Source organism: Pristiophorus japonicus, chromosome 17 (assembly GCF_044704955.1).
Source record: "Pristiophorus japonicus isolate sPriJap1 chromosome 17, sPriJap1.hap1, whole genome shotgun sequence".
Taxonomy (NCBI): Eukaryota; Metazoa; Chordata; class Chondrichthyes; family Pristiophoridae; genus Pristiophorus; species Pristiophorus japonicus.
In genome coordinates, this window is record NC_091993.1 from 113,963,207 (window position 1) to 113,990,874 (window position 27,668).

Sequence of the window (27,668 nt, forward strand, 5' to 3'; positions counted from 1 at the left end):
TGTGTAAATAAAATGCTCACAATTTAAATTTTCCGCAATCGCTTACAAAAACAAAATCAGTCAACCAAATTTACTTTAAAGCTAGGAACATTTCGGACCTGCGCAGAAAGTCAAATCTAGGATTGCAGACCTTCCAATCTTTCGGAGTTGCGATTGTATTTGTTGAGTTTCCTCTTTAGCCTTTAGGACAGCTTACAGGCAAGCCGCAGGCACCAATATAATTTCACACCTTAAAATATAACGACCGAGTGCACTGGGGATGAGGCAATGAGTTCATTGCCACCACTCTCCACAGTTAATGTCTTTGTGTGGCTGCTGAGTGGAGGCCAAGTACTGGCCCTCCTCTGCCCTCCGCCAAGAAAGACTTGCATTTATATAGCGCCTTTCACGACCACTGGATGTCCCAAAGTAGTACTTTTGGAGTGTAGTCACTGTTGTAATGTGGGAAACGCGGCAGCCAATTTGCTCACAGCAAGCTTCCATAAACAGCAATGTGATAATGATCAGATAATCTGTGTTTTTGTTATGCTGATTGAGGGATAAATATTGGCCAGGACACTGAGGATAACTCACCTGCTCTTCTTCGAAATAATGCCATGGGATCTTTAATGTCCACTTGAGAGAGGTTTAACCTCTCATCCGAAAGACTGCACCTACAACAGTGCAGCACTCCCTCAGCACTGCACTGGAGTGGGACTTAAACCCACAACCTTCCGACTCAGAGACAGAAGTCCTACCCACTGAGACACAGCTGACACTTTGCAAAGCAAGAGTGTTGACAGGTGAATCATGCTGGGAGAAACTTTCCAGCCCCATCACTTGGCAGATGCGATTTGTGGTATAAACGGTCAATAGGAACGAGAAAGTAAAATACTCAAAGAAACTGGCAAGGATATTCTGGAGCCGTAGCAATGGCTTACCGAGTGACAAAAGTTAACAGTACTTTACCTCACAAGGAAGACAATTAAAAAAAAACGAGGGCAGTCTATTCTTACTAGGAATTTAAAATAAATGCTTCGAGGTTCAAATTGCACAGCAGAGGAAGTGGTGAACTAAAATAGTAGCTCCACTATGTCATTACCAAGAATTCTCACCTCCCGCACCAATGGAAACATCGGTGATTGAAACCATCGATCCTAATTGTTATACAACAGAATTAAGTGTTAAGAGTCCAGAGCCCCACCACTTATTCACTAAAACACTTATTATAACTAAAATGCTGCTTGTAAATGACAAAAAACAAAATGCAAAGCATGAAGCAGGCTTTCAATCCAGAACAAATTCATACCCTCCACTGGTTTAACGTCTCATCCACCTTTCGGATGGGACGTTAAAACGAGGCCCCTTCTGCCCTCTCCAACGCAAAAGTTTCCCCGGCCGCTATTTCGAAGAGGAGACATCCTGGCCAATATAAGAACATAAGAATTAGGAGCAGGAGTAGGCCATTTGGTCCCTCGAGCCTGATCCATGGCTGATCTAGCTCAACTCCACTTTCCTGCACTATCCCCATATGCTTGATTCCCTTAATATTCAAAAATCTATCGCTTTATTAATTTGTAAATTTATCAATATCAAAAATTCTCTCTCATATGACATCACTAAAACAGATCATGTCATGATCACATTGCTGTCTGTGGGAGCTTGCTGCGTGCAAGTTGGCTGCCGCGTTTCCAACATTACAGCAGTTGACTAAATTTCAAAAAGTACTTCATTGGCAGTAAACGTCTTGGGACCACCGGTGGTCATGAAAGGCGCTGTAGGAATGCAGGTCTTTCCTTTGCAGATTTTATTAATTCAGGGGCAGGCCAGCAGCGCACACACTGAAGTCCTGTTACAGTAATATGTTTTAATCTTTGTATGTCTTTTGTGCTGAGGAAAAGAAAAAGCCATAGTGGTTAATCGTCTGATATTTTCCGTCAGATACCGAGCGGGCTTCACTAAAGAAATGAATGCAGCCTCCCATCTGTTCTCTTTCAACCAGTCTGCCCCACAAGGCAGTGTACAAATACCTAAGCTATTGGTTTTGTCTGCATCTATGCAGTTGCAGTAACTTAGAAGTAGTCGGATTCCTTTCACCTATTGCCATCTATTATACACCACTCGCTCCAGGATTTCCACTCCACAATGCTGAGGCACATCCCTCAAAGAGCAGCCCCTTTTTTTTTTTATCTTCAACAGCTGTCGAGGAGGAAAGCAGTTGAAAACCGAACGGAACAACAAGTTTGGGAGAGAAAAAAAATAATAAAGGCAGCTGGAGTGCAGGTAACACTGCTGCGGAGCTGTAGTATTGAGTGCCTGACAGAAAGCAAGATCAAAGCAAGAGAATAATACACTGCAGTAAACTCATCTCAGTCTTTCTGCTGGAGAATGAATAGCAGAACAAGGGCCTTTAGGGCCAGTCGCTCCATAATTGGTTCCAATTACCAGGATCAAAGGAGAAGCAGGAAACTCGACTCTGAGCAGCCTATCCAGCTAACAGCTTGTCTATTTCTTACTTCTTTCCAATCCACCCCCCCCCCCCACCCCGCTCCCTCCCTCCCACCTCTGTTAAAAAAAAATCACAAAGGGGTAAGCAATAAAGCAACCAGTTTAAGGACATGTGAAAAATCACCTTCAGAAGAGTTCAGTACAAAATATAAATATCTCCAGGATAGTAGGGTGAGTATATACTCGCTGCTTCCCGTGCCAAAAGGAGTTACTTGCATACAATCTCTGCACTCAAATTGCAGGGCCGATGCTTTTTATGCGCCGGAGCAACGCATCATCCTCGACAGGCTAATAGTGACCTCTTCTTTATCCTAATTTGCATGAGCCATCGCACCAGATTCAGCTTTAAATGGGGGAATTGTTGCCGTGGTAATCTGATTTCCAAAGCATGTCGCAGAGGAGGGCGCTTGAATAGCTGGATATATCCGGTACATCCATCCCCTAACGGCCTGGTGGGTAAATGAAGGGGTTTGTCTTATGAAGAAAGGTTGAACAGGTTAGGCCTATACTCATTGGAGTTTAGAAGAATGAGAGGTGATCTTATTGAAATGTATACGATTCTAAGGGGGCTTGACAGGGTAGATGCTGAGAGGATGTTTCCCCTCGTGGGAGATTTTAGAACTAGGGGGGGCATAGTTTCAGAATAAGGGGTCGCCCAGTTAAAACGGAGATGGAGGAATTTCTCCTCTGAGGGTCGTAAATCTTTGGAATTTGCTACCTCAGAGCTGTGGAGGCTGGGTCATTGAATAGATTTAAGGTGGAGATAGACAGATTTTTGAATGATAGGGAGTCAAGGGTTATGGGGAGTGGGCAGGGAAGTGGAGTTGAGGCCAAGATCAGATCAGCCATGATCGTATTGAATGGTGGAGCAGGCTCGAGGGGCCAAATGGCTAACTCCTGCTCTTATTTCTTATGTTCTTATGCATCACTCGCGAATGATACTAAGCCAGTCTGTGATGCAGATCAGACAGCACCCCGGGTTCAATCTCCAGTTGGTGTTGAGTTCACCGGGATGTAAAAATCGGCGCCAAAGCCTCTGGGAAGAGAGGAGAGGGGGAAGGGTGGTGGAGAGGAGGGGGTAGGAATCAACTACGGTTCAGGATTGCTATCCAATGTGTTCCATGCTGAAAAATGCACGCATGCTTCAGGTAAGGATGCGATCGGGGTGATCTGATCCCCTCCATAGTTAAATAGTCTACACATGCCCTGAGATCACGTGGGGGCAAGGCATCAAAGGGCCAACACCTCTGGAACTGTGCCCAACATGAATCAGTTAGCCCAGAAGAGCAGGGAAAAGGACAAAACACATCTGGCATTTCAAAACATTTATAATTTTAAAGTTATCGAGATTGTCCATTTGCAAAAGTTGCTGCTCCAACAGACAAGAGCGTTTGTTGCAATGATGGCTTTCAACCCTGACCAGTACCATTCCACTGATAACGTAGTGTATTTGTTCACCCACCGCACAGCACAGATTTTGGAGATGGTGTTTTAGGAACAGAGATCTTGTGAAAACATTCAAACATGGCAACACATTCCCTTTAAAAAAAGTTTTACTGCAGCACTCCAGAATATTAAGGGAGCTCACTTTCAGACTCACTTGCTGAATTATCTGGAACACTCGTCAGTGCTACATTTCAGGAGTACATAAAAATAAGAAATAGGGGCAGGAATGGGACATTTGGTCCCTTACAACCAATGCATCCACTATCTCTGCAGCCACTTCTTTTAAGACACGAGGATGCAGGCCATCAGGTCCAGGAGATCGGTCTACCTTTAGTCCCATTAGCGATAATGATTGTTTTAAGTTCCCCCTTCCCAATAGCCTCTTGATTATCAATTATTGGGATGCTTGTAGTGTCTTCTATCGTGAAGATAGATACAAAATATTTGTTCAGTCTCGGCTATTTACGCATTTGTGTAACCATTAAAAGGTCCTTGCCCCCAAAACAGCAGGATGGGGTGTCCAACAACTGTGTCAACCGTGGCTTAGTGGGTAGCACTCTCGCCTGGAGTCAGTATGTTGTGGGTTCAAGACCCACTCCTGAGAGTTGAGCACAGAAATCTAGGCTGACTCTCCAGTGCAGTGCTGAGGGAGCGCTGTGCTGTCGGAGGTGCCGTCTTTTGGATGAGATGTTAAACCGAGGCTTTATTTTCCCTCTCAAGTAGATGTAAAAGATCCCATAGCACTATTCAAAGAAGAGCAACGGCCAATATTTATCCCTCAACCAACATCACTGAAAAACTTCTCGTTATCACATTGTTGGTGGGATCTTGCTGTGCACATTTTGGCTGCCGCGTTTCTACATTACAACAGTGACTACATTTCATTGGCTATAGAACAGGCTCCCGTCAAAAGGAGGTACTATTACATCAATTAACTTTACAACAGAACGGGACAAGTATGTGGTTAAAGTCAGATTGGAGCTGAATGGGATAAATGTAGTGATAGACAAGAAAATACTGGATGGGCCATCCTGTTTATAATGCTGTGGCAAAGGAGTGATTACCTGCAGAATGCAATTGGTCAGGGTTGAATAACAATGTTATACTGATATCTATTATCTTGGAGTCAGGGAAAAAAAATGCAGTGTTTGCTTGGAAGCTTTACAGGTGATCTTCACAAGCTTTGTGAGAGTCTATGACAGTAAAATAAAATTACAGATGTTGTGTTGCAATGAACGACCATATTTTTTAATTGGTGTTTTTATGTACAGAAAGCTCAAGTACAAATGTCACCCAATACTGAGATTTACTCTCGTTACATTCAAGAGTTCAGCTTTTATTGTTTAACCCTACCCAGAATTTGCTTTCAGATTTGTCTCACACAGGTGCACTAAGAACCAGGTTGATCGGAGCCAAAAACTCCCAATTTCTGTAATTGGCTGGGATACCAGATTATACCGAGGGATTGACAGTGAACTCGAGGTAGCACAGACTCTAGCCAAATGCCACTGGGCAATAGGACAACCATGATCTTCTTCATTGGAAATAATAAACCCCAAGGGCCAAACAAGCCAGTCAACAGAAAGGTGAGCATGCATTAATTATATTTATGCTCAACATGGTCAAAACAAACAAAAAAGGCTACTGAAGGGCACAAACTCTGCTGCCCATATCCTATCTCGCACTAAGTCTCATTCACCCATCACTCGTGTGTTCACTGACCTACATTGGCTCCTGGTCCGGCAATGCCTCGATTTTAAAATTCTCATCCTTGTTTTCAAATACCTCCATGGCCTCACCCTTCCCCATCTCTAACCTCTCTCCAGCCCTACAACTCTCTCAGACCTCTGTGCTCCTCCAATTTTGTGCATCCCTGATTTCCAATACTCCACCATTAGCGGCCGTGCCTTCAGCTGCCTAGGCCCCAAGCTCTGGAATTCCCTCCCCGAGCCGCTCTGCTGCTCTCTCCTCCTTCGGGACGCTCCTTAAAACCTACCCGCTTGACCAAGCTTTTGATCACCTGTCTGAATACTTCCTTATCTGGCTCGGTGTCAAATTAACACTCCTGTGAAGCGTTTTGGGACGTTTTATTACATTAAAAGGTGCAAGTTGATGTTGAGATCAAGAACACCCTGTGGGAAATCAGGCACAAACCCATATTGTCCCTCAGCATTTTGTCATCATAGAAAATTACCGCACAGAAGGCGGCCATTTGATCCACTGTGTCTGTGCCGGCCGGCCAAGAGCTATCTAGCCTAATCCCACTTTCCAGCTCTTGGCCTGTAGCCTTGAAGGTTACGGCACTTCAATGCATAGCCAAGTACTTTTTTAAATGTGGTGAGGGTTTCTGCCTCGACCACCCTTTCAGTCAGTGAGTTCCAGACCCCACCACCCTCTGGATAAAAAAAGTTCTCAATTCCCCTCTAATCCTTCTACCAATTATGTTAAATCTATGCCCCCTGGTTATTGACCCGTCTTCAATCAAGTCTCCCCTCAGCCTCCTCTGTTCCAAGCACACCCCCGCCCTATCCAATCTTTCCTCACAGCTAAAATTCTCCAGTCCTGGCAACATCCTCATAAATCTCCTCTGTACCCTCTCAAGTGCAATCACATTTTTCCTGTAATGCGGTGACCAGAATATGGTCTAACTAGTGCTTTATACAGTTCTAGCATAACCTTCCTGCTCTTGTAATCTATGCCTCAGCTAATAAAAGGAAAGTATCCCATTATGCCTTCATAGCCTTATCTACCTGTCCCGCTACCTTCAGGGATCTGGGGACAAGCACTCCAAGGCCGCTCTGTTCCTCTACACTCTCACCTAATGCTGTATTCACTAAAACGTGAAAGATGTCACATACTATTTTGGGTCTCAATATTTTGAAATCTCCTCGAACAGGAAAAACACAAGGTGTGAAGAACAGAAAATGCTGGAGAATTTATCCTTGATCATTAATGACCATTGACCAGACATGCAATTGGCAAAAGATAAAGCGCAAGTTTTTTTAAAAAAAAGTTGCAGGTTACTTTGGCCTGGTTTCTAACAACAAGCTTTTGGCAAACCTGCTATCGCGGTTACCGAAGATAGTTTTCCTGTTTGAGCCTTATATTTTGCATTCCAGCTCCTATTGCCATCACAAGATTCCACTATATCCAGCTCAGAAAGTGCCCAGCGGAGGTACAACACAAGATCTACACTACAATCTTTCTATTCAAGCTCCAACACAGGAACTCCCAAGTGACCCAAACTCTTGTTTGTCTTGCAAGAGGAATAATAAACTTCAACTTGTTCTTTCAGCAGATGCTGAAATTATACATTTATAAAGTCACAGATCAGTAACACCTTGATACTGTATCAATCATTATTTAAAGTATTGATGATGCATCACAAGTTTTCATTAAAAAGACTTGCATTTATATAGCGCCTTTCACGACCACCAGACGTCTCAAAGCGCTTTACAGCCAATGAAGTACTTTGAGTGTCGTCACTGTTGTAAATGGGAAACGCGACAGCCAATTTGTGCACAGCAAGCTCCCACAAACAGCAATGTGATAATGACCAGATAATCTGTTTTTATGTTATGTTGATTGAGGGATAAATACTGGCCAGGACACCAGGAATAACTCCCCTGCTCTTCTTCTAGTGCCATGGGATCTTTAACGGCCACTTGCGAGGGCAGGCGGGGCCTCGGTTTAACGTCTCATCCGAAACAAAAAACGAGATTTAGCCCCCCCATTTTTAAACGTTTCTTGATTTATGTGCTCAAGTTCATTACAATGAAAGGCTCGCTTCCCCCCCCCACCCCCACAGATGAACAGTTATAGATCAAACATCAAAATATCACCTTACAACAATTGCATTTATATAGCACCTTTAACGTAGTAAGACATCCCAAGGCGCTTCACAGGAACGTTAACAAAATTCGACACCGAGCCACATAAGGAAATATTTGGACAGATGACAAAAGGCTTGGTTAAAGAGTTAGATTTTAAGGAGAGTAATAATGGTGATTAATAGCAATGCTGAAATTAATCTTACTCTGTAATTCCCCTTTTCTGTTAAGTAAAAGCCTTGCTTCCCAACAAATTAAAACTATCCCTCCATAGGCACAGTATTACACTGAACACAAGTTCTTCCAGATGCTACTGTACGTGGATCCCAAGATCACGAATCAGCAAGTAAATTTATCAATAAGAGAGCCATAAATGGAGCACAAAATATAACTTCAGAGTCGCTGATTGCTGTGGACACCTTTGATTTGCAACGTCAATGAGACCCAACTGACACGAAGTGTGGTTAATTAGTTACTCTCAAGAGGAGATGTTCCAGCAAACTGTGGCTCAGCAATTGTTCCAGAGATGAGTCAGGGACACTATACAGCGGTTCAAAGGCTACCACTTATCCAGATCAATACTTACAAACCTCATCTCACCAAGTGAGTAGCAGGTTAGGATTTTAGGCTGCATCTTCACTGATGCAGTTGCGACAGAGGTTGGTAAGCTACTATTGGGTTCCAGTCCGACTTCAGGAACTTGAGCACATAAATCTAGGCTGACACTCCAGTGCAGTGCTGAGGGAGTGCTGCACTGCCGTCTTTCAGATGGGACGTTAAACCGAGGCTCTGTCTGCCCTCTCTGGTGGACGTAAAAGATCCCATGGCACTATTTCGAAGACGAGCAGGGGAGTTATCCCCGGTGTCCTGGTCAATATTTATTCCTTAATCAACATAACAAAAATACAGATTATCTGGTCATTTTCACATTGCTGTTTGTGGGAGCTTGCTGTGCGCAAGTTGGCTGCCACGTTTCAACAGTGACTACACTCCAAAAGTACTTCATTGGCTACAAAGTGCTTTGAGACATCCGGTGGTTGTGAAAGGCGCTACATAAATGCAAGTCTTTCTTTCTTTTACATCCAACTCGAAAGGAGAGGAAAGTGAAAAGAAAGTGTTTTTAAAAAAAAAAGGAAAGTATGGCTGATTAACAACAAGTTACATCCCCCTGCTTTCCCTGTTTAGCTCATAGGTCGACGAGGTCCTAGGTGATCTGTTAATGAATTTATTCCAGATCTTTTGTCCTGTCTCTTAGATGCTGTGTTCCAAACTCACCAATTCTGTGCAGGTGATCTTGGCCAGCAGCTCTGTCAAAGATTCGTCTGAAAGGGAACGGCATGAAATGCCAAGTCCACGGATTGCTGCTGCTATGCTTCCTGTTGCTATCATTGAAGGTGGATACATGGCAAAATTAAAATCTGAAACAGATACACAAAAAGGTCATTGTAGGGCTTTCAAAACCTGAATCAACGAAATAGGATAATCTAATCATAAGAACATAAGAAATAGGAGCAGGAATAGGCCACCTGGCCCCTCGAGCCTGCTCCGCCATTTAATAAGATCATGGCTGATCTGATCCATGGACTCGGCTCCACTTGCCTGCCCGCTCCCCATAAATCGCTCAAAAATCTGTCTATCTCCACCTTAAATATATTCAATGACCCAGCCTCCGCAGCTCTCTGGGGTAGAGAATTCCATAGATTTACACCCTCAGAGAAGAAATTTCCCTCATCTCAGTTTTAAATGGGCGACCTCTTATTCTGAGACTATGCCTCCTCATTTTAGTTTCCCCTATGATTGGAAATATCCTCCCTGCATCCACCTTGACATCACTCCAATTATCTTATATGTTTCGATAAGATCACCGCTCATTCTTCTGAACTACTCAACCCCTTCATCTCCAGAATCAACCTAGTGAACCTTCTCTGAACAGCCTCCAATGCAAGTATATCCTTCCTTAAATACGGAGACCAAAACTTGTCCGCCTTTAGTCCCATTATTTTACCGAGTACTACTTCATTAATGATAGTGATTGTATTAAGTTCCTCCCTCCCTATAGCCCTTTGATTATCCACTATTGGGATGTTTTGAGTGTCTTCTACTGTGAAGATCAATACAAAATATTTGTTCAACGTCTCTGCCATTTCCCTGTTCTCCATTATTAATTCCTCAGTCTCATTCCCTAGGGGACGAACATTTACTTTAGCCACTCTTTTCCTTTTTATGTACCTGTAGAAACTCTTACTATCTGTTTTTATATGTCGTGCTAATTTACTTTCATAATCTATCTCCCCTCTCTTTATAATTCTTTTAGTCATTCTTTGCTGGCTTTTAAAAGTTTCCCAATCCTCTGGCCTCCCATTAGTCTTGGCCACATTGTATCCCTTATTTCCTTAGTTAGCCACGGATGGTTATCCCTTCTCTTACAGTCTTTCCTTCTCATTGGAATGTATTTTTGTTGCGAGTTATGAAATATCTCCTTAAAGGTCTGCCACTGCTCATAGAAACATAGAAAATAGGTGCAGGAGTAAGCCATTCGGCCCTTTGAGCCTGCACCACCATTCAATATGATGGCTGATCATTCACCTCAGTACCCCTTTCCTGCTTTCTCTCCATACCCCTTGATCCCTTTAGCCATAAGGGCCACATCTAACTCCCTCTTGAATATATCAACCGTCCCATACTTCAATCTATTTTCCCAGTCCACTTTAGCCAACTCTGCCCTCGTATCTTTGTAATCTCCTTTGTTTAAGCTTAGGTTTGAGATCCAACTTTCTCACCCTCCAACTGAATTTGAAATTCAACCAGGTTATGGTCACTCATTCCTAAAGGATCCTTTACTACGAGATCATTTATTGATCCTGTCTCATGACATTCTAAGATAGCTTGCTCCCTGGTTGGTTCCGCAACGTACTGTTCAAGGAAACTATCCCGGATACACTCTATGAACAGTTCCTCAAGGCTACCCTGACCAATTTGCTTTGTCCACTCAATATGAAGGTTAACATCGCCCATGATTATTGCTGTTCCTTTATTACAAGCCTCCATTATTTCTCGATTTTTACTCTGTCCAACAGTGTAGCTACTGTTAGGGGGCCTATAGACTACGCCCATTAGCGACTTTCCCCCCCCTTATTATTCCTTATCTCCAGAGGCGTGTAACAACAGCTATTCCACAAATAGTTCATTTGCATATATTAAATACATTAAATCACAACATTGTGAGCAGTGCAAGATTCCACAGGCAAAAATGAGATGAATCATCAGTTACTTTCATTGTTTTGGTGGCGTTGGCCAGAACACTGACAACTCTGCTCTTTCAGCAGTGCCATTGGATATTTAAAATCCATCAGAACCACTGGAAAAGGGAGACAAGTTCTCAGTTAATGTCTGTCTTACACACAGTATCTTTGAAGGTACAGCATCTTTCAGTACTACACTGCAGCGTTAGTTGAGATTATGTGCTCAACTCCTGCATTGGGGCTTAAACTCACAATCATCTGACTCAGAGGTAAGGGTCAAGTGAGCTAGGCTGGGAAGATTGTGGTCCAGTAGTTATTACGCTTAAAGCACTGATTCCTGAAATCCAAATTGAATTGCCATCATCCAAACACAGGCTTTGCCTGACTCAGTCTGGTTTGTGATGCCAAACGGGTTTTGGGGTCCACCATGTTCCTGCACCACTCCACGGACAGCTTGCACCTCATTCTTAGAGGCATCTGCAAGTATAAAAGCAGGGAAGTCCTGCTACAATTGTATAGGGCGTTGGTGAGACCGCACTGGAGTACTGAATACAGTTTTGATCTCCTTATTTAAGGAGAGGTATACTTGCATTGAAGGCAGTTCAGAGAAGGTTGATTCCTGAGATGAAGGGGTTGTCTTATAAAGAAAGGTTGAGCAGGTTGTGCTTATACTCATTGGAGTTTAGAAGACTGGGAGATGATCTTATTGAAATGTATAAGATTTTGAGGGGGCTTGATAGGGCAGATGCAGAGGATGTTTCCCCTCGTGAGGAAATCTAGAACTAGGGGGCATAGTTTCAGAATAAGGGGTCGCCCATTTAAAACAGAAATGAGGAGGAATTTCTTCTCTCAGGGGGTCTTGAATTTTTGGAATTCTCTACCCCAGAGAACTGTGGAGACTGGGTCATTGAATTATATTTAAGGCGGAAATAGACAGATTTTTGAAAGATAAGGGAGTCGAGGGTTATGGGGAGCAGGCAGGGAAGTGGAGTTGAGGGCAAGATCAGATCAGCCAAGATCTTATTGAATGGCGGAACAGGCTCGAGGGGCCAAATGGCCTGCTCCTGCTCCTATTTCTTATGTTCTTATGTAAGGCAAACGGTTTCATTCCTTTTTTCTGGAAGAGACACACAGGCAAACAGGAAACGTTTAAAAATGGGGGACCAGACCTCGGGTCTTTGTTTTGGAGCGGTGTTATTCCATACTGACCGTCGAGTACGACACAGCGCGGCAAGATGGCTCAAGCACCTTACGGTAACGCTTCCAATTTCAGCTGCACCATTAGTAGGAAGGAAACAGGGTCGATTATAGAGGCCAGGCATTTGCTGTATAGAAGGGAAATGACTGAATCACTCGGAGCCATTTTTACACACTTCCTCGAGGCCGATAACAAAGTGGGATTCACAGAGGGCTGGCAGCAAGTCGAGTGCTGATCCCCCTCAATTGCTGAACAGTATGTGGCCCCCAGGCAGTGCAGCATTCAGAGTAACCGAGAGAATGGGGTTTTTGTGTTGCAGCAGGGGAGGCAAGGAACTCTCATTTGTCCGTGCATCTTTCATGAATTAAACCCAAAACCAAATTAAAGGAAAATCTGGCAATGAGACAGCAGCCTTGCTCCTTTTCCTTTTCAGCACTCGACCGGGAAGGGAAGGAGGACGGAAATCTTTACCAGTGATAGCATCACTCCCAATATAGTGGATATCTTCCCAGGATAGTAAAAACTGCAGCCAAAGGAAAAATAGGGAGTTGTGATTATACCATATTATTCTGTATCAGGATGTGCAACAAAATAATTTGTAAAGGATGGATTTACAATTTTATTACACGGAGCACACGTGGAAATATCCGCCCCTAGAGATTAATTGCGTCTGATCTTAAATGAGAAAAACTAGCAGCTCAATCGCAGCATTTATAAAGTGAATTCCCTTTATTTCTGTAAAACCAGAAAGTACCTGTGGCACACATGGCGATGAATGTTTGAGTGTGTTTCTTAATCAGTTCCAGCTTGTCCACTGGAAAAGCCAGCTTCCCCAGGATATGTTCAATAAAATCATTTGGAGTTATGGCTGAGAGATCCCACTTCAGCTTCCCAAGGACAACTATCTCCCAGTCCTGGAGGAAGAAAAACAAATTAAAATGTTAACACAATTGCTAAATGCCTCTACACATTTATTTTAAAAAGTCTTGTGACTGCACCACTTCATGCTCTGACACATCCTGTGCCACGATTTAGTCATGCCTCGTATGACACCTTTCACGCCCGAGTAATGCCTGCCCCTGTGTAATGCTATAAATAACACTCCAACAAGCTAAACTATCCATACTTACCTTACAGTCCTTGCAACACTAAATGGCATTGCTACCCATGTCCATCTCCCAGCTGTCTTCACAACAGGTCCATCTCCTCACTCCCAACTTCTTCAGGGTATTTATCATAACTATATATTTAGATTTATTTTCAGCATTTTCCTCAAATTTAAAAAGAAACAATAACCAGGATTAGAGGGGAGTCGAGGAGAGATTTTTTCGCATCAACTCTCCTTGAATCATCGCATTTAAAATGCACTTGGTGGATGTGCACTTGAAGTGCCGTAACCTGCAAGGCTACGGACCAAGAGCTGGAAGGTGGGACGAGACTGGATCGCTCTTTTCCATCCGGCACATACATGATGGGCCAAGTGGCCTCCTTCTGTGCTGTAAATCTCTATGATTCTAAAAATGTGATCCCACTTCATGAAAACTGCCACCATGGCAAGTGACCCCATGTGCTTTGATTTCCAGCCTGAAAGTCTTTCACCCCACTTCACCTCCCCGTTTGACCGCCCACAATCTTCCACCTTCGTCCTGCCTCCTGATTTAACGGTCCAAAAACTCCTTTTCCTTTGCTGTGGCACCCAACTTGCTGACCAGAAGTCTTTTCTCGCTCTGGCAACCTTTTCACACGCAGCCCATTCAATTTAAAAGAACAGGGACTGAGCACAACAATCTAGGCCGACACTCCAGTGCAGTGCTGAGGGAGTGCTGCGCTGTCAGAGGTGCCGTCTTTCGGGTGAGACGTTGAACCGAGGCCCTGTCTGCTCTCCCAGGTGGATGTAAAAGATCCCATGGCACTATTTCGAAGACGACCCGGGGAGTTATCCCTGATGTCCTGGCCAATATTTATCCCTCAATCAATTATCACAAAACAGGTTATCTGATCATCACCATACTGCTGTTTTTGGAAGCTTGCTGTGCGCAAATTGGCTGCTGCGTTTCCTACATTACAACAGTGACTACACTTCAAAAAGTACATCATGGGATGTAAAGCTCTTTGGGACATCTGGTGGAAAGTTGCTAAATAAATGCAAGATTTTCTTTCTTGTTTTTATATTTAAAAAAAACACGTAGCCTGCCTGTCAGTGCCAGGTTTGTCTGTTGCAGCCCAATTAAAAAACAATGAACCAGCCCCATTTGCACTTCTGGCCAATTTCATCCATGCATCGGCTACACTGCAACTGCCATTTACACTACAGCTGCCAACATCGATTATGGCAGTGAGTGAGTGAGTGAGTGAGTTCCGGGTGACACCGAAAGAGGGGATCAGATTGGGTGCCAACGTGTGATTGGGGGGGGGGGGTAATGGGTTGGAAGGAGACATCAGAGAGAGGTGTCTAGGAGACTAAAGATACAATGAAGCATGGAGGTAGAGGGAGAGGAAGGAACACAATGGCAGATCAGTAGAGGGATCAAAAAGGGAAAACATCAGTAAGATAGATAGATCAGTGATGACAGAAATCATAAGAACATGATCATAAGAACATAAAAGGGAGGAGAGATCACGCAAGGCAGAGAGAGAGACGGGGACAGCGATAAGTATTGAATGACAGATACAGAGGTCCAGGAGGAGAAAAATGAGGGGACAGAAGAGCAGGGGGATTGATATCAGAGGGACAATGAGAAAGAGCACTCAAAATGGAGATATATCAGATCAATAGATAAACATGTTTCGAAAACGGACACGAGGTGAAAGAGACAAATAGATTGATAGGTAGAGAAAGCGAGGTGAGGTGACAGGACAGGAGGCACACAGGGAGTGAGAGCGTTAACTGTGAGCAAGGCCGTGAGAGATCGACACTATTTACACCCTTATTTGGGTATAATTCAAAAAGTTTGCACTACATCAAATGTACATGGGTGTGGCTCCCATCCCAGCGCTCCTTACAGAAGACAAAGTGGCCCTGGAGGAAGCAGCAGAGGTCTGCATTGATTCCCATCTTGTGTGAGAGGCTGCATCAACCATTTCATTTATAAATCCTTACAAGTCCATGCAGTTGTCAAGTCAGAAAATGACGAATCTCTAAATAATCTCCGGTTCAACAGGAAACAAAAAGCTCCCGTTCGAGCACGTCTTCCTTTTCCTGAACAAGTAACGAATGAAATGTGCCACTAGATCATGTAGATGCACATTCGAATTTAGTTAAGAAAAAAAAGCGAGACAATAAAGCTTTTATCCCCGTTTTCATTCGAAGAGAAGGTTTCCTGGAGCGTGGTATTTTTCTATAATTGACTAGCAGAGGCCGGGATTCAGCCAGGGTTGCTGCTGTTGGTCACTCCATAGTGATCGAGCTGGAAAATGGATGCGGCAGGGTCAGGCTTGCCCAGGATGGTCCCAGAAGTCAAGCCGTGTGCCGATGCTCACCATGTAGGCTGATACGTGAAGGGTAGCCATTTGGGCTGCTGGCACCAATGGAACCAGGAAGTAGCACGAGACGTCGTCATCTTCAGAGAAAGCATAATTGAAGAGAAAGAAAATGCGCTGTGCATTCATCATCATAGGCAGTCTGTCAGAATCGAGGAAGATTTGCTTCCACTCTTAAAAAGTGAGTTCTCAGGTGGCTTGTACAGTCCAATGCCGGAATTACAGTCTCTGTCACAGGTGGGACAGAGAGTCGCTGGAGGAAGGGGTGGCTGGGGAGCCTGGTTTGCCGCACGCTCCTTCCGCTGCCTGCGCTTGATTTCTGCATGCTCTCGGCGATGAGACTCGAGGTGCTCAGCGCCCTCCCGGACGGTGCGCTTCCTCCACTTAAGGTGGTCTTGGGCCAGGGACTCCCAGGTGTCGGTGGGGATGTTGCACTTTATCAAAGAGGCTTTGAGGGTGTCCTCGAAACGTTTCCTCTGCCCACCTGGGGCTTGCTTGCCGTGAAGGAGTTCGGAGTAGAGCGCTTGCTTTGGGAGTCTCATGTCGGGCATGCGGACGATGTCCCCCCCCCCCCCCCCCCCCCCCCCCCCCCCGCCCCAACGGAGCTGATCGAGTCTGGTCAGTGATTCGATGCTGGGGATGTTGGCCTGAGCGAGAACACTGTCATTGGTACGTCTATCTTACCAGTGGTTTTGCAGGATCTTACGGAGGCACTTCTCCAGCGCTTTGAGGTGTCTGCTGTATATAGTCCATTATGTTTACTATGACAGGAATGGTAGCCTTGTGGCTAGAGTACTGGACAAGCAATCAGCAGTTCAAATCCCACAAAAACAACTTGTATTTATATAGCACCTTTAACATAGTGAAACATCCCAAGGCACTTCACAGGAGTATTATGGCAAAGAATTTGACACCGAGCCACATAAGGAGAATTTAGGGCAGGTGACCAAAAGAGGTAGGTTTTAAGGAGCATCTTAAAAAAGGAGGAAAGAGAGGTAGAGAGGCGGACAACTTTAGGCGGGGAGTCCCAGAGCTTGGGGCCTAGGCAACAGAAGGCACGGCCACCAATGGTTGAGCGATTATAATTAGGGATGCTCAAGAGGGCAGAATTAGAGGAGCGCAGACATCTCGGGGGAGGAGTGGGGCTGGAGGAGATTCTAGAGATAGGGAGGGGGGGGCGAGGCCATGAAGGGATTTGAAAACAAGGATGAGGATTTTGAAATCGAGGTGTTGTTTAACCGGGAACCATGAAAGTCAGCGAGCACAGGGGTGATGGGTGAGCGGAACTTGGTGCGGGTTAAGGTACGGGCAGCAGAGTTTTGGATCACCTTTATTTTATGTAGGATAGAATGTGGGAAGCCAGCCAGGAGTGCATTGGGATAGTCAAGTCTAGAAGTAACAAACGCATGGCTGAGGGCTTCAGCAGCGGATGAGCTGAGGCAAGGACGATGTTACGCAGGTGGAGGTAGGCGGTCTTAGTCATGCTGCAGATATGTGGTCGAAAGCTCAAATATGACGCCAAGGTTGCCAACAGTCTGGTTCGGCCTCAGACAGAAGTTGGGGAGAGGGATGGAGTCAGTGGCTGAGGAACGGAGTTCGTAGCAGGTTATGAATCTGAATTCCAAAAAGCTGTTAATTTGTTAATGTGGGCTAGCATTGGAAAATGACCATGAAAGGATTGTTTTAAAAGCCTAACTCAGATATCCTTCAGGAAAGGGAACCGGCTGCCCTTACCTGGTCTAACGTACATGTAACTCCATCGATGTGGTTGAGCCATAATGCCCTCAGGGCACCTAGGAATGTCTCGTCAGTGTTGTCCACTGCACCAGAACAAAAAACAAAAGATACTGGCCCTCACAGTCAGTGAATTTAAAGTGATCACCCAATGTATAGGATATCTTACACCACAAGAGCCATTTACTTTCACCATCTGAACGCCCAGACCAGATTACTGTTTTGTATGTCACTGACAGCCAGCAAGTATCCTTGGCTTGTACTATGACCTTCCCTTTACTATCAGCTCCAGTTGATGTCTCATGGGACCACTTGAATCACAGCATAGAACCATGTTGCTCGATTGTGTCAGACCACACAGGAACAGAGTACCCGCACTAACAATTAAGAGGGAAGGATTATCCCAAAAGTGTGAACAGAATAGAACAGAAGAGGGGCAACATTTCTCATCAGCTGTGGCTCAGTGGGTTAGCGCTCTCGCCTCGGAGTCAGAGGTTTGTGGGTTCAAGTCCCAATCCAGAGACTGGAGCACAAATCCAGTGCAGTACTGAGAGAGAGAGTGCTGCACTGTCGGAGGTACCGCCTTTCGGATGAGATGTTAAACTGAGGCCCCGTCTGCCCTCGCAGATGGACGTAAAAGATCCCATGGCACTATTTCAAAGAGCAGGGGAGTTATCCCCGGTGTCCTGGCCAATATTTATCCCTCAATCAACGTCACTAAAAACAGATGATCTGCTCATTAGCACATTTCTGTTTGTGGGAGCTTGCTGTGCGCAAATTGGCTGCCGCTTTTCCCACATTAAAACAGTGACTACGCTCCAAAAAGTACTTAATTGGCTGTAAAGCGCTTTAAGTCATGCGGTGGTTGTGAAAGGCGCTATATAAATGCAAGGACTTTGTAGGTATAAAACCAGTATCCACTTCAAGGACTGGTGGCCTCTGCAGACATAACCTTTCATGACGGGGAAGAAAAAGGAAGGTGGGGCAAGAGGGAAAATAATTCCCCATTATTTCATAATTTGCCGTCAATGCTATGCCACATAAAGATGCTGATGACCACCAGTTCTAATTAGGGACACCACCCACTTCAGTCGTTTAATAAAACACTGAGGCTATCGCTGGAAACCAAACAGCTGGTGATGGCTACTGCTGAATTTCCGTGGGCTAGCATCACTTTTGTGAATCGTTACCCCCATAGCCAGACTCACCAAAAGTGGACTTGTTGCAAACCTGAGACAGTTTTCCGAACCGAAAGCCAACATGATCGGAGTTGGACCACTTTGAATTTCACCGTAATTAGAAAGAATTGCTAGTGAAGTCCAGGAGTTACATTTGGTATAAATTTAGTGACGGCTCAAGTTGTAAGGGGCAACTGAGAGGCACAATGTCAGGAACAGTCACACAAAAGGGTCACTTGGACTGGTTCCTTGTTGAAGTCGAATGGCAAAGTAATGCAGCCAACACTGAATCCTGCTTCACTCAGTCAGCTAAACGATTTTTAAAATGATTAACATGCCAATAATGGTTTGCAGATATACAAAAGAACAAAGACATTATGCAAATTACCCTCCCTAGCACAGCGAGATCAACAATGACCAAGTTAGTTCAATATGATTGACAACCAAATTCTATTCAATCATCCAGATATCAGACTTCAGCAAGTGAACATAACAAGGAGCTGGAGTAGGCCATTCGGCCCCTCAAGCATGCTCCGCCATTTAATGAGAGCAGTGCTGATCTTGTCCCTCAACTCCACCTTCCCGCACTATTCTCATATACCTTAATTCCCTTAGTTCCCAAAAATGTATCTGTCTTGAATATACTTGACTGAGCATCCACAGCTCTATGGGGTAGAGAATTCCAAAGATTCACTACCTTTTGAGTGAAGAAATTTCTCCTCATCTCGGTCCTAAATGGTTGACCCTTTTTTTCTGAGACTGGTGACCCCGTGATCTCGATTCCCCAGCCACGGGAAACATTTTCTCAGCATTAACCCTATCAAGACCCTGAAGAATTTTATATGTTTCAATTAGATCACTTCTAAACGCTAGGGAATATAGGCCTAGTCTACTCAATTTTGCCTCAGAGAAATCCCCTTATCCCAGTGAGAGGTACCACGCTTGGACAGCAGTAGGGACCAATAACTTGCATTTATATAGCTCCTTTAAAAAAGGTAGGAAAACATCCCAAGGTGCTTCATAGGAGCATAATCAGACATAAATTGACACCGAGCCAAAGAAGGGGATATTATAGGATTGTTAAAAAGGTAGGTTGTAAGGCGAGTCTTAAAGAAGGAAAGCAAGAGAGGTGGAGAGGTTTAGGGAGCGAGTCCAGAGTATAGGGCCTCTACTACTGAAGGAACTGAATGACCAGCAATAAATCTTTCACTGGACCAGCACTAACTTTTCTAAATGCACTCCAACTGTACAAAGTATTAATAGTGGTGCACTTTCATTTTTATTGGGCGGATGGATGAGTCAAGCCTATCTGTCCGATCTTCCCCATTAAGCATCTTGAGAACAAATGAAACTTTAAAGACACAGAAGAGAACATACTGGTTTCAAGGAGCTGAAAAGCCATGGTCATCCTCCCGCTGTCGGTCTGTACAGTGCGGGGCGGTTTACCCAGACACTAAATGCACACACTACTTGGTGCAACGGCAACAGAGTCACGCTGCTCCACACGCATTTACCAGCAAACGGATCTCAACAACCTGCAAATATAGTGTGCGGAGCCCAGCATCTGCACAGACACACTGCCAAGTATGTTTAAAAAAAAAGATCCCAACATCCATCAAGCCAGGAAACAAAAGAAAGGAAGAAAGGACATGCCTTGATGCTTCTGCATGTCACAGACCATTTAAGAGGTTTCCTTTTTTTGGTTCCTGAATGGCAACCATCCTAGAGATTCACACTCTATTTACAGACTAAAGTCTGCAGTTTGATACATAATTTGTCGTCTTATTTATGACATTTGCACAGTGCTGACATCTGCTTGTAAATGGTGTAATATATCCCCCATTTGTATTTGATACAACCACGTGATCTTCTCCCTCCAATATTGTGCGCGCTCCCTCTCTTTGATCCAATAATCTCCCTGTCCTCTCACACAACTGTTTATGATCTGCTGCATCCATCTGTCCCTCCCATGATCTATTTGCACCATCTGGCTGCTTTTTGAGATATTGTTACTATTGCTCGTCTCTGTCTTTTCCTCCGTGGCCTCCCGGTTTCTTTGCTCGGAAGTGTCTTCCCTACATCTCTCGAACCCTCCACTGCCTCTGCGGTGCCAAGGCGGCTCGTCTGACATCTTGGATGAGTCATAACTTCCTCCAGCTAAAACGTGGTGAAGACTGAAGCCAGCGTCTTTTGGCTCCTGACACAAAGCCTGTACTCTCACCAGTAACTCTCTCCAACTAACACCTAAAAAAGGTGATCTGGTCATGTATTTCCTTACAGTTTGGGGGACCTTACTGTTTGCAAAATGGGTGCTGCGTTTCTTCCGCTACAATAGTGACTACACTTAGAAAAATAACTTTGTTGGCTGTAAAGTGTTTTGAGCCTGAAAGGCACTCTGTAAATGCAACTTTGTACTTTCTCCCTGGCAACTATTACAACAACAACTTGTATTTATAGAAGCGCCTTTAATGTAGTAAAACGTCTCAAGGTGCTTCACAGGAATGTTTGATGACAAAACAAATACATTTGACACCGAGCCACATAAGAAGAAATTACGACAATGACCAAAAGCTTGGTCAAATAAGGAGGTTTTAAGGAGAGTCTTAAAAGGAGGAAAGAGATAGGAGAGGCGAAGAGCTTTATAGAGGGAGTTCCAGAGCTTAGTGCCCAGGTAGCTGAAGGCACGGCCACCAATGGTTGAGCAGTTATAATCAGTGATGCTCAAGAGGGCAGAATTTGAGGAGCGCAGACATCTCGGGGGGGTTGTGGGGCTGGAGGTGGTTAGAGATAGGGAGGGGCGAGGCCATGGAGGGATTCGTAAACAAGGATGAGAATTTTGAAATCGAGACGTTGCTTAACTGGGATCTAATGTAGGTCAGTGAGCACAGGGGTGATGGGTAAATGGGACTTGGTACAAGTTAGGACACGGGCTGCTGAGTTTTGGATGACTTCAGGTTTACGTAGACTAGAATGTGGGAGGCCAGCCACAAGTGTGTTGGAGCAGTCGAGTCTAGAGGTAACAAAAGGCATGGATGAGGGTTTCAGCAGATGAGCTGAGTTGGGGCGAAGACGGGCGATGTTACGGAGATGGAAATAGGCTGAACTAGAACGTTTGCAGTCTCGATGTTGTGTTTGATCCTGTCCTGAGCTTCCAACCTCCTATCCTCGCCATCACTAAGTTTTGTCTACTTCCACCTCAAAACATCACCCGTCTCCCCTCCTCCCCGAGCCCGTCTCCCCTCCTCCCCGAGCCCGCCATACACTGAAACTGAGACGGGCTTTTGCTTCCTTCAAACTTGATTAAATGCTCCCCTGGCCTCCCATCCTCCCCCCCCCACAGCATCTGTAAACTTCAGCTCATCTAAAACTCTGCTGCCTGCATCCTATCCCACACCAAGTCATCCTCACCCGTCGCACTCATCCTCACTGCCCTACACTGTCTCCCAATGCCTCAAATCTGAAATCCTCATCCCGGTGTTCAAAACCCTCCATAGTCTCACTCCTACCTGTCTCTAAATTCCTATAGCTCCAACCCAAACTTGGACCACCTGTAGGTTTCTCCCCTCCCTGTGACCCACCAATGGCAGCCGTGCCATCCGCTGCCTTCGTTCCACTTTCGAGAACTCAGTCCACCTTCAAGACCCTCCTTAAAAACCATCTGTTGCAGAAGCTTTTGATCATCCCTCCTAATGTCTCCTTCTTTGGATCAGCACCTGTTTTTCTAATGCCTCTGCAAGGCATCTCGAGATGTTTTTTTCTGCATCAATGACGCTGTATCTTCGTATCTCTGTGGTGTAACTTCCACTCAGTGTGGCCGCTGATCTGACATGGCCATGTCTTACCGCCTCTTAACTTGCATGACTATCTCTAATGCTCTGTCTCCTGCTGCTTACACCACTGTCTGCCTTCGTATCTCCCCTGGCATCTCGCTGTCCTCGTCTGTTTTTCTCTCACTAACCCCTCTCCATTTGTCCGATTTCTCTCGCTCTCTCTTGTTCCACGGCTCTCTCCCTTACGTGTTCGGTTTATCTCTCTGCCCATTTGCAGTTCTGTCTTTTAATCCCCCATGTATCCCTGTCTTCCTTGCCCTAGAATGCCAAGAGACTCAAAGGAGCAGGGCTTGCAAAGATATTGGCTCGGGAAGGAGAACAGGGCCAATGTTTGGGGTGGAGAACATCAGAGGCGGGACTGGGAAGGGCAGCCATCAATGTCTCCCCTGGTCTGACATGGGCATGTCCCACCACCCATACCCTGCCCGGTTTTATGCTCTGTCACCTGCGGCTTGGGATCAGGAAGGAAGAGGTGGTGTGCAGCTAAGATGCAGGAAGGTTAGGAAATAAAGCAAACAAAATTTACAGGATGAAAAAGTAGGCAAGTAGGCTTAGAAATTTAGGCAGCCAACCAGAATAGGCTCAACAGTTTGGTGATGGATGGGGGAGGCTAGTGAACTCACTAGCACATAATTACACTGTGACAGGCAAGTGCTCCCTTAAGAACATAAGATGCCAGGGGAGACTTGAGGGCAGACAGTGGTGTAAGCAGCAGGAGACATAGCATTAGAGATAAACAGGTAAAGGCATGCAAGCTGAGAGGTGGTAAGACATGGTCATGTCAGATATGGGGAAACACTGATGAGTCAAGGTGATCACAAAGAGAGGGGGCATAGTTTCAGAATAAGGGGTAGCCCATTTAAAATGGAAATGAGGAGGAATTTCTTCTCTCTTTGGAATTCCCTACCCCAGAGAGTTGTGGAGGCTGGGTCGCTGAATATATTTAAGGTGGAGAGAGACAGATTTTTGAACGATAAGGGAGTCAAGAGTTACGGGGAGTGGGCAGGGAAGTGGAATGGAGGCCAAGATCAAATCAGCCACGATCTTATTGAATGACAGGTTAACTAAAAAAAATGAATAAAAATTTTAAATGATGAATGGACTAAATGTTTACATAGGCTTTTTCTATTGTAAATGCTGGCTACGAATTTACCTATAATCAGGACATTGGAAAGTGGAAAGTGCAACACTTAACATACTAGTCAATTTCTCCTGCTGTTGGCCCTGGTATGTCAGAGAAAGTGTAATTCTTACTCATCTCCAATGTCTTTGTGCTGCTGTTCCTCCCTGTGCCACCCCCACCCCCCCCCCCCCCCCCGCCCCGACAACATCCCCACTTCTGTACATCTCTTTTCTTACTCTCTTTGCTTCTCTCTCTGTCCTGTTTTGCTTTGGTCTCGTTTATTGTTTGTTTCTTAGTTCCATTCAGGTGGTGGATGGGCCAAGGTGTGGTACTGAAAGGAGCCGGCAGCAGTTGAAGGCTGCGTTTGGGCTGGGAGGGGGGGGTTGCAGGAAAAATGTGGCCTTGACCAGCTCCCTTCCTTCAACGACTCATGCTCCACCCACCCCCTTGCTCACAATGGGTTCCCCCAACCCTTCATGTTCCGACTACCTCATCCCCTTCTCGCCATCCCTCACCGTTGAAGTACCCACTCACACCTTACTCTGTTGTCACTCACTGCAGCATTAACCCCTCCGTCCACTGGCTCTCCTCCAACTCGCTCTCCCTAATGCAGGTTGCAAGATGCCAAAACTCCCTCTAAATGTCAGTTTTCATGCTCCCCTCTTCTACTTTCCCTCCACATTTATTTCCCTCAAAGAGGGTTTGTTTGGTTCAAAATTCAACTTGCCAAAAAAAGAGAAATCAAAAGATAGTAAGGCAAGAAACTGTTAATCCGCCGTTGTCTGTCTATCTCAACCCACCATTATTTTTACTCTCAACTGCCCCCTTGCTCCAATTGTGCCCCTTAACTCCTCCCAATCCCCTTCCTTACAACCATCCTTCCCAACACTACCCCATTCCTTCCCCTTTGAACTACCCACTCAACCCATTTATCTTACACTATCCCTTGCTCCAATGTCACTCAACTAACTCTTAACCCTTCATCTATTCCTTCTCCTCTGAGCGGATGATGATCAGAGGCTCTAACCATCAGCCAATTTCCCTTCGACTCTCTATTTCTGTTGCCTTCAAAGGGGCTTTGTCGGCATTCAAAATTCTACTTAAAAAAATAAATCACATTAGAATGAGGAAAGAAAATGACTAACTGTCTTTCTTTGTTTGCGTGATTCTCTCAGTCTCTTCCCCCCTCTATCTCATAGAACCTGTGTCAGATGTAAACCATTACCATTTTCTAATTAACAAAACAGGTGAGGAAATTAACTGGCTTCAAAATTCAATTGGTGTTTTATTCTTTGAAAATGAAGTAACATTACATGAACTCACTCTCTCTCTCCTCACTCACTCTTTCTCCCTGACCAGAGTTTCTCTGTCTCATTCACTTTCTAGTTTACAGAAAATAAAATAAATGACAGTTGTGTATTCTGAGCAGTCATTTATCACGCTCACTCACACACTTAGCCTATCTCATTTTAAAAAACGTATCAATTTTACCTGAGTAAATTGGCATCTAGACTTTTTTCAAAATTTCTGAAGCGATTTTAGCAGAGAATGTAAGAAGGTAAAGAAAAATATTCTTCAATACAACTAACTGAACACTGGAGCATCCCAAGAATATGATGCACTTAACATGCTCAGACTGCACAATCCAATTTCAGTTCACCACATTACAGCACTGGACAAAAATATCAACTCCAAACCCATCTTTTGGGAGAGGCTGCGGCCTTCAAGCAAAAAAAAAAGGTAATGAAGATTAAAAGACACAAGATACAGTTCAATGGACGAGTTTAATCATATTGTTCTGAAATATGTATTTTAAAAAATGTCGGTTTAATCTTTATTTACGGCATTAGAATTTTCAGTTACTGAAGAAAAAAAATGGCAGATTAAATGTTTTTTCACAAAGTATTGAGAGCATTGTGGGAACCTAGTGGCCAGATTGCAGAGTGGCAAGTTGACAAGCATTTTTGATTACAGATGTGGTCATAGAATTGAAAGTGGAGAAAGTTGACATAAGTGTGACAAAAACTTGACAACAGGAAGTCAAGTGGCTCAGACAGGAAGTGTGCACAGATGTGAGTGTTTAATAGATTATCGATATATCATATACAGATTTACAGCCACCCTTTTTCCACCTGTTATTACTGTGCTAGGAAACCACTGGCCATTAACTTGATTGAAAATATTACACCAAGGTTAGAATAGATGGCACTTACATTGCAACAGTTTGGAGAAAATACGAGACAACAGTTCTAAGCTCAGAGCAGCAGAAAATAATTAAGTTTATATTAATCCTCAGCTCTATCAATAATATTTAATAAATATAGTCCCTTGTTGAAAATACATTCACCATTAATAAATTACAAATAGAAAAATAGAACTTGCATTTAAAACCTGCTTCACAACCTCAGGATGTCCTAAATGCTTTGCAGCCAAATAAGTACATTTGAAGTGTAGACAGTATGCACACAGCAATGAGTTAAATGACCAGATCATCTGTTCTAATGATATTAGTTAAGGTATTAATGTTGGCCAGGACACCAAGAGAACTCCCCGCTTCTTCTCAGAATATTGCCATGGGGCCTTGTATGTCCACCTAAGAGGCCTTGGTCTGATCCAGAAGACATACACCAGCACTACAGTGACGTGTGAGCCTAGATTATGGGCTCAAGACTCGAATGCATCTTGAGCCCACATCTTTCTGACTCCAAGGCAAATTTGCTATCAATGAGTCAAAGCTGCCACTATTATGAGAATATTTTAAACATTTTGTCACAAGAATTTGATTCTTTATTGAAAAAAAAATAGCTGGAGACAAAATTCCAGTAATTTTATATTTGGAGCAAGATAAAGTCATCAAGCCTGCTTTATCCAGAGCCCATATACGATTATTCTACCAGACTTCACACCCATGCCATTTGATGATCTATTTATAGAACACTAATTTCCTTCCATCTCTTAGAGGAAAGGAAAAACAGTATCCAAAGATAACAGCGCTGACTGCTGAAGGTGCCGTTCATGATGACAGATGCAGTGGCCTTTCCTAATCATTAGATGTCTCTATTGTCATTCATAAGCAACTCAGGTAGAACTACAGAGAATGTAGAAGCGGGCCATTTGGCCCAACTGGTCCATGCTGGTGTTTATGCTCCACACAAGCCTCCTCCCAACCCCCTTCATCTATCTATCAGCATAAATTGATATTCCTTTCTCCCTCATGTCTTTATCTATCTTCCACTTAAACGCATAAATGCAATTCACCTCAACTACTCCTTGCGGTAATGAGTTCCCCATTCTGGCCACTCTCTGGGTAAAGAAGTTTCTCCTGGATTCCCAATTGGGTTTATTTGTGATTATTTTATATTTATGGCCTCTAGTTTTGTACTCCCCACAAGTGGAAATATCTTCTCTACGTCTACCCTATCAAACCCTTTCATAATCTTAAAGACCTCCATCAGGTCGCCCCTTAACCTTCTCTTTTCTAGAGAAAAGAGCCCCAACCTGTTCACAATCTTTCCTGATAAGTATAACCTCTCATTTCTGGCATTATCGCAGTAAACTTTTTTCGTACCTTCTCCAGTGCCCCTCTATCCTTTTTATAATGTGGAGACAAGTGGCAGCACTTCAGAATTACAGAATGCGAATCCGCGGACAACAGACTCACACTAGAGAAGTGGCAGGATGGGGGTTCATGTCTAGTTTCCAACACACGGAGCTCTTTCGCATTTGCTCAGTCATTGAGGCAAGTGCTTTCTTAAAAAGGGGAAGGAAAGTGTCAGTTGCGAGCGAGGCCAGCGTGTTCTTGCACACCCATTAACAGCTGGCTACAAAGTGATATTGACAGAGGTCTGGGAAGGTATATGCTGTTCGGAGAGACCCAAACGAAGTGGGGAAAAATACATTAAAAACAAAATCGGAAAATTCTGATCCTTGCAGCCAGAGGCGAGGGTGCGTGGACTTCAGATTTCCCAGTGAAGCACTCCATTATTGAAAAGCACTCAAACCAGTATCCTGAGAGAAACGGCAGTCCCTGATGAGTGGGAATAAAACTTGAGGCAAGGATTCATAACTGAGTCACTCTGAATGGGAATTAACACTTGGCCATTCCATCGTGGAAAATGTA

The 27,668-nt window shown here is 44.3% G+C and overlaps 1 protein-coding gene across 1 annotated transcript in view; it reads right to left on the minus strand.

The window, feature by feature from the left end:
• ccnd3 (cyclin D3) overlaps positions 1-27,668 on the minus strand; it is a 39,828-nt gene that overhangs the window by 8,259 nt on the left and 3,901 nt on the right. The window contains exons 3-4 of the mRNA XM_070859104.1: positions 12,958-13,117; positions 9,039-9,181 (exon numbers count right to left, since the gene is read on the minus strand). Of these exons, the coding sequence (XP_070715205.1) occupies positions 9,039-9,181; positions 12,958-13,117 (303 nt within the window). The remainder of the gene's footprint in view (positions 1-9,038; positions 9,182-12,957; positions 13,118-27,668) is intronic.